The 13,250-nt window shown below is 37.2% G+C and overlaps 1 protein-coding gene across 1 annotated transcript in view; it reads left to right on the top strand.

Moving 5' to 3' along the window:
- Nucleotides 1-13,250, top strand: part of pcsk2 (proprotein convertase subtilisin/kexin type 2) — a 70,029-nt gene that overhangs the window by 42,725 nt on the left and 14,054 nt on the right. Inside the window, exons 9-10 of the mRNA XM_056471619.1 lie at nt 8,321-8,536; nt 11,128-11,228. Of these exons, the coding sequence (XP_056327594.1) occupies nt 8,321-8,536; nt 11,128-11,228 (317 nt within the window). The remainder of the gene's footprint in view (nt 1-8,320; nt 8,537-11,127; nt 11,229-13,250) is intronic.

Genomic DNA, 13,250 nt, shown 5'->3' with positions numbered 1-13,250 from the left:
TCTACTTCCGAAAAAGCTATTGGTTGGGTTTAGCGAAGGGTTTAGTTCAGTGGTTCGGTAACTGATCTGTACAACAAGCTCCGCCTTTTCATGGACGTGTACAGGAAGGACATCTATCTTAGACGTACAGCAAAACAATCACTTGGTAACCTATTTCAAGTTTAAAATCTAGACAGCGCCCTCTAGTGGATTTATCATCTGAAATGTACAACAAAATGTACCCTAAATAATGTATTTCAGATTCACAAAATGTTGACAGCACCCTCTAGTAGATTTTTCATCTGAAACTAAATGTAGACAGTGCCCTCTAATGCATTTGTCATCTGAAATGTGCAACAAAACATACCCTGAGTAATGTATTTCAGATTTGCAAAAATGTAAACAGTGCCCTCTAGAGCATTTGTCATCTGAAATATGCAACAAAATGTACCTTAAGTAACATACTTCAGATTCGCAAATATGTAGACATCGCCCTCTAGTGGATTTGTCATCTGAAACTAAATGTTGACAGTGCCCTCTAGTGGATTTGTCATCTAAAATGTGCAACAAAACTTACCTTAAGTAACATAGTTCAGATTTGCTAAAATGTAGACAGCACCCTCTAGTGGATTTGTCATCCAAAATGTGCAACAAAGTGTACACGGAGCAATGTATTTTACATTTTGCAAAAATGTAGGCTGAGGCATGTATTTCTAATGAGCCTGAGCTGGCATAATTCCTATCCAGAATCTCTGGCTCTTCCAGCGTTGTTCTCTAACAGATGTCAGCTCTGCACAGGGTCGCTGTTGCTCGCTGAACCTGTCATTTAGTGCACATCCTCCGTCCATGACTTGTGTCTCCACAGATCGCCTGGGCTAATATGTATAAATGGTACGGAGCTGAGCAGGATTTATGAGGCGGTTCTACATGTCAAGTCCAGTAATCTCTCTGTGTTTTCAGCAGGCCTTTGCTATTGAAATCAGCTTGGACAGAAATAGCAGTGGCGAGTGAAGACTTAAAGTATTCATTATCCTTTTTTAAGAGTGTACTTTTATTATCATAGCTACGGTATCAGTCAGTAGCTGCTCTTTTCCTCAATACGTCATTGGCCATATATAGTGTAAATACAGATCAGGTCCTTATTTTAATGGACAATTTATGCTTTCAACAACTATCAATTAACTAAGACTTTTAGCTCAATAAACTGTTAATTAACTGTTTATTAATAGTTGGAAAGGTAGGATTAGAAGTGTAAAATACTTACTTAAGTGCTACTTACTGAAGTACATACTTCATAAGTTCTATTAAATGGCTGATATCTTAATAATAAGTCAGTCTTAATATTTAGCCAGTAGTAAATGCTGTGAATTGTGTCATAAGTGTAAATCTGTGCCGTTGAAAATACTATTGGTTGGGTTTAGGGAAGGAGGAGGATGGGTCAGTTGATGGGTCACTCAGTCAGTCATTCAGTCAGTCAAACAGTCAGTCAACAGCGGCCTCTGGTGGATTTACATGAGAATAGCAGGCGTGAATGGCACTCGTGAGATAAATTTGAGAGCTGAAAAAGCATACACAGCGGCCTCTGGCGGATTCGTGAAACCAAAAACTGCAAAAAAAGAGTGAAAAACATATCTCCTGGAACATATTTGGTGCTCTCCAGAAATATATACAGGGGTACTTATCCATAATGAGCCTGGGTTGTGTGTGTGCACTGTTTTTTTCAGACCTGCCTTTATTACATTATAGAGAATAGGACATATGAGAGACTATCTTGAGAAATCATTTGTAGATAATAAGAAAGCTGGAAGCATGAGAAATGAAGTGAGGGTTTTTTCATGTCAGAAATGTGAATCCAATTTTTTTATTGTCAGTAACAGTAATGGCGTTGTAACAGGGGAAACAGTAATTCATTTGATTACTTGTTACTGAATAAAGTATTGCCAGTAGTAATGTTGTTTATTTATATCGCTGTTATTCCCATCGCTGGGTGTCTATATATGGAGATTTCGTCCCTGCATATACAGTTAAAAGCTAAATTATTCACCCTCCTGTGAATTTTTTATTCTTTTCAAATGTTTTGCACAGAAATATTTCACAGAGCAAAGACATTTTCACAGTATTTCCTATAATATTTATTTCTTTTGGATGAAGTCATTTTCGTTTAGTGTGGCTGGAATAAAATCAGCTTTTTCAGCATTGTTTAAGGTCAATATTATTATAAAAAATAGTTTTGATTGTCCACAAAAGAAATATTTTGTTGTCTAATGATTTGCCTAATTAACCAAATTTTCCTAATTAACCTAGTTAAGCCTTTTAACTGAGCCTGGTTTCTCTCAAGGTTTTTTCCTTCACTTTCATCAATTGGTGAATTTGTTCCTTGTTCCTTTGTGCCACTGGCTTGTTTGGTTTTGGGACTTGTGGAGCTGCGCATTGATTGATTTGCTCTTCAGTGTTTGGACTTTCAGCAATGAAGATTAAACCACACTGAACTAAATTGAACTGAACTTCAACTCTAAAAACCGGACTGACACACACTGAAAAAAATGATGTCTGCAAAACTGTTGCAAGCAATTGAATTGGGTTGAATTTAAACAAACAAATTAAACTGAGTAATGTTTAACTTAATTCGTTTGTTTAAATTCAGCCCAAATAAATGATTTACAACCCCTTAACTTAAAAAAATTGAGTAAATCCAAGGAATCATCTTTAAATAATTTTTTTCAGTGCAGTTTATGTTTACTAGAACTTCTGTGTTAAGCTGCTTTGACACAATATACATGGTAAAAGCGCTAGAGAAACGAAGATGAATTGAATTGAATTGCACTTTAAGCTGAATACTAGTACATTGAAAAATAAAACAAAATAAATTAGTCATTAGAAATTACTTTTTAAAACAATTATTAACAATTAAACAGTATTATGTTTAAAAATGTGCTGAATAAAATCTTCTCTTCATTAAATAGCACTCGGCAAATATTAGAAAAATAACTGTAGATATCGAGATATCATCAGTTTTTAATTAAAAATGCAATAAAAAAAAATTAAATGGATATTGGTCACAAATTAAGAATGGGCCGTCAAAATGTGAAGTGTAAATGCCAATGCTTTTTTAATTGCATCCACACTGAAATCATCGCCATGACACTCCTGCTCCTGCTCTCTGACCGAACCCTCCCTCATTTGTCTGCAAGACGTTTTCTCCAGCACTAAACAGAGCTTTAAACACACTCATTTGTTTTAGTTAATTGTCTCAAAGTTCAGCAGACGGGTCTCCGTTTACAAAGAGCAGGGGAAACAGAGAGAGATGGAGAGCTTATACACTATAATCACATCAGCTGCTGATAATATATATTAAATATCTACTTGTAGAAGTACCAGAATATTCATTTAATCAATCAAGGGACATGTAAAGAGGTTGGATTGTGGTCCCGTTTCTTTATTGCAATTCGAGAATATACATTTTATTACTTAGACGCACAAACTTCAAGCCTCCTTTGATATTATGTTGATTAAATTAGGTTTTCATACCTGGCATACATCACAGCAGTCAGAATTTCATTGGTGTGTGTGTGTGTGTCTTCGCTACTGTGTGTGCGCACTTGGATGGGTTAAATGCTGAATAAGTATTTGAAATAAGGGACAGCAAATTTCACTTTCACTTACAATTGATTATTGATTAAAATGATTAAGAATTAATACTACAATTGTGTTCGATAACAAATTTCCACCTCTTAAATGCCTTGATATGCAAACAGTATGTAAACTGATCTGATCATGTGAAATTTAGGAAAAAACACACATAAAACAAACATATATTTTGTCATATAAAGGTTGAGAAGCTAACAACAACACTTGGAGCTTTAAATTGGACCTATTATGCAAAAATCACTTTTATGAGGGGTTTAAACACAGTTTAAGGGGAATATAAACAGCCTCTTATGGTAAATATTAATTAATTGTATTTTTTTAACTTTAGCCATTGTGTTACCATAGCAACTGTAGAATCACCACAACATATTAATTACTGTAGTTGTTGTGTTACCATAGCAACTGTAGAATCACCACAACATATTAATTACTGTAGTCGTTGTGTTACCATAGCAACTGTAGAATCACCACAACATATTAATTACTGTAGTTGTTGTGTTACCATAGTAACTGTAGAATCACCACAACATATTAATTACTGTAGTTGTTGTGTTACCATAGCAACTGTAGAATCACCACAACAGGCCAATTACTGTAGTCATTGTGTTACCATAGTAACTGTAGAATCACCAAAACATATTAATTACTGTAGTTGTTGTGTTACCATAGTAACTGTAGAATCACCACAACATATTAATTACTGTAGTTGTTGTGTTACCATAGTAACTGTAGAATCACCACAACATATTAATTACTGTAGTTGTTGTGTTACCATAGCAACTGTAGAATCACCACAACATATTAATTACTGTAGTCGTTGTGTTACCATAGCAACTGTAGAATCACCACAACATATTAATTACTGTAGTTGTTGTGTTACCATAGTAACTGTAGAATCACCACAACATATTAATTACTGTAGTTGTTGTGTTACCATAGCAACTGTAGAATCACCACAACAGGCCAATTACTGTAGTCATTGTGTTACCATAGTAACTGTAGAATCACCAAAACATATTAATTACTGTAGTTGTTGTGTTACCATAGTAACTGTAGAATCACCACAACATATTAATTACTGTAGTTGTTGTATTACCATAGCAACTGTAGAATCACCACAACTGATTAATTACTATAGTTGTTGTGTTATCATAGCAACTGTAGAATCCCCACAACATATTAATTACTGTAGTCGTTGTATTACCATAGCAACTGTAGAATCACCACAACATATTAATTACTGTAGTCGTTGTGTTACCATAGCAACTGTAGAATCACCACAACATATTAATTACTATAGTCGTTGTGTTACCATAGCAACTGTAGAATCACCACAGCATATTAATTACTGTAGTTGTTGTGTTACCATAGCAACTGTAGAATCACCACAACATATTAATTACTGTAGTTGTTGTGTTACCATAGTAACTGTAGAATCACCACAACATATTAATTACTGTAGTTGTTGTGTTACCATATCAAATGTAGAATCACCACAACTGATTAATTACTATAGTTGTTGTGTTATCATAGCAACTGTAGAATCCCCACAACATATTAATTACTGTAGTCGTTGTATTACCATAGCAACTGTAGAATCACTACAACATATTAATTACTGTAGTCGTTGTGTTACCATAGCAACTGTAGAATCACCACAACATATTAATTACTATAGTCGTTGTGTTACCATAGCAACTGTAGAATCACCACAGCATATTAATTACTGTAGTTGTTGTGTTACCATAGTAACTGTAGAATCACCACAACATATTAATTACTGTAGTTGTTGTGTTACCATAGTAACTGTAGAATCACCACAACATATTAATTACTGTAGTCGTTGTGCTACCATAGCAACTGTAGAATCACCACAGCATATTAATGACTGTAGTTGTTGTGTTACCATAGCAACTGTAGAATCACCACAACATATTAATTACTGTAGTCCTTGTGTTACCATAGCAACTGTAGAATCACCACAACATATTAATTCCTGTAGTCGTTGTGTTACCATAGCAACTGTAGAATCACAACATTTTAATTACTGTAGTTGTTGTTTTACCATAGCAACTGTAGAATCACAACATTTTAATTACTGTAGTTGTTGTTTTACCATAGCAACTGTAGAATCACCACAACACATCAGTTACTGTAGTCATTGTTGCCATAGCAACTGTAGAATCACCACAACAGATCAATTACTGTAGTTATTGTTACCATAGCAACTATTGAATCACCACAACAGATTAATTCAAGTCTTTTCTATGGCATGGTTGAATTACTACAGTTTATTTTCATATGGAAAAGCTTTGATGTTTATTAAGTCTAGTTTGTTTTCACTCTTGCAGTGTATTAAAGCCATGGTGTGTAATTGTGATTTTATTGTATTACACAATTGAGATTTAATTGCTCATATTAGCAGCCAAGCTACATCAGTTTTATGAACCCCTTGGATCATACAAGGTTAATCATTTGCCAAATATTGTAGTATTGGCGTTAGCATAAACTAAATAAGTTTCAGATTTAAGAATACAAACTCATAATTTGGAGATTTTCCTCATACAATAATAAGTCGCGTCTTATTTTATGATTTGTTTACTCCAGCGAGTGCTGAAGCCCAGGGGTCTAGGAGAATCGTAATCGGCCCTCTATATGTTAGCATGGTAAATCACCACGTACTGTTCAAATCACAATAATCAAGCACTCTTTTAAGGTCACGATTGCACTGTTCAGATCTCCTGGCGTCAGGTGCCTGCTGATATAAAGCCTGAAGAAAAGAGCGCTCCTGCGTTCAGCTAAAAGCATTAAATTATATGTTCAGATGAGAAGCTTAAACACAATGGCAGCGGCTGAATCACCGCCTGTAAAAGGTCTCGAGATGCCTCAGTGATGCTGTGTGAGTGTAATCTGTATGATGACTGGAGTATGTGTGTGTGTGTGTGTGTGATGTTTGTGACATATTAGGATGCAAATGTGTTTAATGACATGAGTATTGTAATTCAAAGTGCTTAAATCTTATCTTAATGGGTTCTTTTGACATACAACATTTGCCTCCTCAAGAAATCTTTTTTTTTTGATTGTCAAAAAAACAACCCACTGTTGACCAATGACTTGCCTAACTATCCTAACTTGCCTGGTTACCCTAACTATCCTAGTTAAATTGCACTTTAAGCTGAATACTGACATCTTGACATGGGTAGGTTCAGTGGCGTAGCGCAAAATGCGGGGCCCACCTCTGCACGGATTACTCATGCTCAGGAGGGTTATACTCATATTCGCATACTTTAGACCGGGGATGAGTGAACACTTACCGGGGGGGGGGGGGTGCTGGGTGCTGGTTATCCAACACAATGTCACGGCAATTCGTTACTTTTTTTTTAGTGGCTAATTCGTACAATTTAGTACGATTTGCTCATCCTCCAATGACGGTTGGGTTTAGGGGCGGGGTTAGGTGCCACGCCTCCTTTCTAAAATCGTACCATTTCGTACGACTGAACTCGTACGAATTCGTACGAATTAGCCACTAAACTGACAAAACGTAAAATACTTATGTTTTCTTGTGAGATCAGGCTGGGTTATCGCATGGGGCCCCTTGTCATGCGGGCCCCCCCCGCGGTGCATCCACTGCTGATCCATCCGTTACGCCACTGGGTAGGTTTTACAAGGAGATAGTTATGAGGACATTGCTGATGTGATCTTTTTTGAAAGGCTCATAAATTTTTTCAGAAAGTAAAACTGCGTAGAGTTGGGGTTGGGTAATAAAAAATACAATTTGAACCCTAAAAAAACCATAAAAACCCTATGGAATGTCCCCACAAGTCACAAAAACCAACATGTCTCTGTGTGTAATGGGTTTTATGGTTTACAAGGACAGAGATTTGTTTTATGACACAAGAATGATCAATGTATAAACGTTGAGGTGGTTTATGAGGACATGACTTGTGTCCTTATTGATCAAAATGCTTAAAAATCAAACTTAATAGTGGAGGAATGGCTATTTAACTACTGCGGTTTGAATTATAGGTAGCCGAATTACAAAAAAAAATGTTATCAGCAAGTACTGTACATTTCTAGTCAAGCAATCTACTGTAATTTTATAGCGACGGCGGAAATAAGCACAGCTTTAATAACTAAACATATGGGACATCGTTGCTATTACGTGATTATATTGTATTGTAATATGGAATAATCAAGTGATTCACAAAATATTGTAAAATTAAATGATTTAATGACAAAATATTGCTACAATTACACCAAATTAGCTTAATCAAATGCTCTCCTGTGTCTGACATGCCCTGCCCCCTTCTTCTCATTGGCTTTCTATTTGATGCGGTTCAGCTCAATCACTGGCAGAGATGTGAGAAAGACTAAACGCTATTGGCTTTGTTTTCAAAGGGGAGGAGTTACTTTATGCCCCACCCTCTCCTCATGTTTCAGTTGAGATTACGCCAATCATTAAAAAAATGCACATTTCAAAGCACTTCACAGGAGCTTTAACTTAGCATGAAGATGACGCTGAGAGGAACTAGAGCCAATTACAGAAGAGATTCATTCATTCATTCATTTTCGGTTTAGTCCTTTAAACTCTCCAAATCTACAACATTGAGAGTTTTGATTTGGACCAATTACAGTTACTGTAGTCTTCTCATTTAAAAGTGTGTGTGTGTGTGTGTGTGTGTGTGTTTGACAGGGTCGCGGTGGGAAAGGCAGTATCTATGTATGGGCTTCTGGAGACGGCGGTAGCTACGACGACTGCAACTGTGATGGATACGCCTCCAGCATGTGGACCATCTCCATCAACTCGGCCATCAATGACGGACGCACGGCGCTCTATGATGAGAGCTGCTCCTCCACCCTCGCCTCCACCTTCAGCAACGGCCGCAAGAGAAACCCTGAAGCTGGCGTGGTGAGTGTGTGTGTCTGTGTTACATTGTGAGGACAAATGTCCCCACAACTTTAACAGTACAAGTAAAGTTTCCCAGTACTAGTTTGCAGCTGGAAGGGCATCCACTGCGTAAAACATATGCTGGATAAGTTGGTGGTTCATTCCGCTGTGTCGACCCCTGATAAATGGGACTAAGCTGAAGGAAAATGAATAAATGAATAACATTTTGTTGAAATTTTTTAGTTCGTAATTTTTTTTGCATGAATTAAAATGTATTTTCTTTCTATTTCTAAAGATGTTTGCTGAATAAAATATTATTTTAATAAATATATCTGTTTAATAAATCTGAATTCTTCAAATACACACAAATATATCACCTATACTCACTTAGGATTGGATAAAAATCTAAATTTTTGGCAGAAAAGTTTGTAAACCCCTGCTCTAAAGCATCTTTTTGAACAGCAGTCTCTTAGTTTTCCGGTTCTTCTAGTCTTCTGGCAGTGTGATAATAACACAGAGAGGCAGTGATAAAATGACAGAGTTAATTGTTTCGGTCGTTTTGTGTCTGGACAATGAGTGGAAATGGAAATGGAGTGAGGAATATCTGCGACTCTGAGAAAGATCCGCGATGAAGACTGTGTTTAATCTGTCAGATTTGTTCAGTCAGGCCAATCCGGGTTACTGCACATCCAAATGTCATCACTGAACGCTCACTGAAGCACATAACACACAGCAAAACACACCAAACTCTACTTTATAATGTCATTTTTAAACGGAAAAGTCTATGGTATACATTTAGTATCACAGCTAAAGTAGTTCCGGCAGGTTTAGAGCGCATTACAGCTTCATATCACTCCCCTGAATGATTTCACAGCTACAACAGACAGAAATCACATCAGAACACAACAGAAGGAGATGTGGAGGACAGTAGTGCTACACACAGGAGACGCTTGAGGAGGACACACACCTGACTAATACACTCACACACACAACAGAAGGAGGAGGAGATGTGGAGGACACTAGTGCTACACACAGGAGACGCTTGAGGAGGACACACACCTGACTAACACACTCACACACACAACAGAAGGAGGAGGAGATGTGGAGGACACTAGTGCTACACACAGGAGACGCTTGAGGAGGACACACACCTGACTAACACACTCACACACACAACAGAAGGAGGAGGAGATGTGGAGGACACTAGTGCTACACACAGGAGACGCTTGAGGAGGACACACACCTGACTAATACACTCACACACACAACAGAAGGAGGAGGAGGAGATGTGGAGGACACTAGTGCTACACACAGGAGACGCTTGAGGAAGACACACACCTGACTAATACACTCACACACACAACAGGAGGAGGAGGAGGAGATGTGGAGGACACTAGTGCTACACACAGGAGACGCTTGAGGAGGACACACACCTGACTAACACACTCACACACACAACAGAAGGAGGAGGAGATGTGGAGGACACTAGTGCTACACACAGGAGACGCTTGAGGAGGACACACACCTGACTAATACACTCTCTGTACTGGAGACCCGAGGAGAAGAGCAATAGCTCACTCTGATCTGTTGAATTATTAGGAAATAAGCACACCTCAAGTGGTGAAGCTGTGAATTATTTTCTAACAGGAAAAACTACTAACAATCAGCACTCATGATCATATGCTGTCATGGCTTTGCAAATCATGTGATTATAATGGAAGTCAATGGGGCAAAAACAGCTACCAACATAACCAAAGGGGAGTCAATCTGACAATACACAAGGATTACCAATGACTATACTTACATGGACATCAGTAATCTAATTATTTGCTTTAATATTAATAAGGCAATTGGCAGCACGGTGGCTCAATGGTTAGCACTGTGGCCTCACAGCAAGAAGGTATCTGGTTCGAGTCCCGTCTGGGCTAGTTGGCATGTCTGTGTGGAGTTTGCATGTTCTACCTGCATTAGCGTGGGTTTCCTCCGGGTGCTCCGGTTTCCCCCACAGTCCAAACACATGCGCTATAGGGGAACTGATGAACTAAACTGGACGTAGTGTATGAGTGTGTGTGAATTAGGGTTGGGTGATGTCGACCAATTTGGCATCGTGCGATGTCTACTGTGAAACATTACAATGGACAATAGCACCGCCGTCATAGTTATAATGGCACCGTCATAGTTATAATGGCATTATATAATAATTATTTATGAATAATTAATTAATTTATAACGAATTAATTATTTGTAGCCTACCGTTTCAACTACCTGACTTGCATAGTCTTAGTTTTACCCATAACCAAATCATAAATAAAGAGAAGTTACACACAAATGACCATTATCTGGTGGATTTGCAAAAAAACGTAGCTCCTGGGACATATTTGGCGCTCTCCAGAAATATATACAGGGGTACATATCCATAATAAGCCTGGGTTGGTGTTTTGAATGGTAAGAATTCTCCCTTCCGTTTGCATCCTTTAATCCTGAAAACTGAATTAGAATATGAAAGACATCCTTTACCTGCTGTTTACTGAAGTGTAATGAGCATCTCATTGACGCTAATGTCTAATTAAGGTTTTCTCTTTGTGTGTGTGTGTGTGTGTGTGTGTCTCCAGGCCACCACGGATCTGTATGGAAACTGCACGCTGCGTCACTCGGGCACATCTGCTGCGGCTCCTGAGGCTGCCGGCGTGTTCGCATTGGCATTGGAGGCCAAGTACGTACACTTCTGCTTCCCAGCGCACTGCATTTATGATTTATGAAAAACAATAAGGCATCTCGAGAAAACACAAACGCTCGGCCAAGATGGTAGATCACTGCCGACGAGCGGAGTGTCAAAATGTGGAAGCAGAAACACAGATCTGCGCTAAACTGACTCATCTTATCTATGATTGATGCGCTTTTAACACTGAAGCAGTGCTGATGCCAAAAACCTGCACTGCTGTTCATCTAAAGGAGAAGTGTGCAGACAAATAAACATGCTGCGTTATGCTCTCTTAGAGTTATATTATTTAGTTGAAGGGCGTGTTCATTAATCAGCTATAGATCACACATGGTTGCAGCCAGAAGCTAACAAGAATTATTTATTAAACTACACCCCTACGCCAACACTAAACTCAACCCTCACAGTAATGTAACAACAGATCTGGATCTGGAGTCTCACTATTAAAATAGCTGATTAACCATGTGAATGGATGATAACAGCCTTCTGAGCATGCCAGTAGGCTTAGAAGGCCCCTACTGGCCCAATCTCTTTGAGATTGAGTTTTGGCATCATCATCACCCTGTTGGAGGAAAACAGGTGTCAATGTTTATTTCTGAGAGTTTTAACTTTATACGACACACTTTCAGTGGTTAATGAGAAACGAGTCTGGCACATACGCTGCTGATCAACTCTTGAAAATAAATTGAAAGACTTTTGGCTCAAGTCAATGATTACCCCGTGTTACGCTGAATGCCAGGAAGAAAATCATATTTGGCCTGCGTCTGCTACTGGAGACCCATTAGAAGTTTAGTACGCAGAGCTGACTCTCATCTCTCACACTCATGTTATTAACCCTCCTGCGGTCTATAATTCAGTATACACTGTTCATTCTTCGAGTCAAAATGTCCCGCCTCCACTAAACCTCTAAAATAAAGCTGATCAATTTAGAAACAAACTGATCTTCATCACACGCTCTGTGAATGTTTGGGTTTTCCCTGATCAGTGTGCAGTATTTCAGCAGTGTTCACTCAGTGGACAACACTCGACTCTCACTACAGTAAAGGGTGGATGTTATCATGATAAAAGCACCGCTGAAGAGTAAAACATGTTTAGCAGGACAGTATTGATTATAAAATGGTTTTATATTTGGTCAAAATTGACCCAGAAGACAAGTGTTGTACCCTCAATGTGTTCAGCCTTCATGAAAACAGAAAATGATTCTTTTTTTTTTAATTTTGGAGTTTAGAAAAAGACACCAAAACATCAAGATAAACAAAACATTGTTGAGTTTTTTCTGCTGTTAAAAAGGTGTTTTCCTCTATATCACTTACATTAAATGATGCTCTTTCCTCTAAATTATTTACATACATTTCATAACTGTCCGCTACATTATATAGCATAAATTTCCTCTTATTTACATAAATTTGCTTTATATTATTTACATAATCAATGCTCTTTCCTCTATATTATATAGCATACATTTCCTCTATATTATTTACCCAATTTATGCTCTTTCCTTTAAATTATTTACATAAATTTCCTCTATATTGTGTGATTATGCAATAATTATGCAATTATGCACTTTTCTCTATATTATTTACATAAATTATGCATTTTTCAATATTATCTACATAAATTATGCACTTTCTTCTATATTATTTACATAAATTTTGCATTTTTCCTCTATATTATTTACATAAATTTGCTTTATATTATTTACCCAAATCATGCTCTTTCCTCTACATTATTTACATACATTTCCTCTACATAATTTTCATTAATTATCCTCATTCCACTATATTATTTACATAAATTTGCTTTATATTATTTACATAAACAATGCTCTTTCCTCTGTATTATTTACATACATTTCCTCTATATTATTTACCCAAATGATGCTCTTTCCTCTATAATATTTACATACATTTCCTCTACATAATTTTCATTAATTATCCTCATTCCACTATATTATTTACATAAATTATGCATTTTTCCTCTATATTATTTACATAAATTTGCTTTATATTATTTACA

Source organism: Danio aesculapii, chromosome 13 (assembly GCF_903798145.1).
Source record: "Danio aesculapii chromosome 13, fDanAes4.1, whole genome shotgun sequence".
NCBI classification, from domain to species: domain Eukaryota; kingdom Metazoa; phylum Chordata; class Actinopteri; order Cypriniformes; family Danionidae; genus Danio; species Danio aesculapii.
The sequence above is the reverse complement of the archived record's forward strand: the minus strand, read 5'-3'. Positions and strand labels throughout refer to the sequence as shown.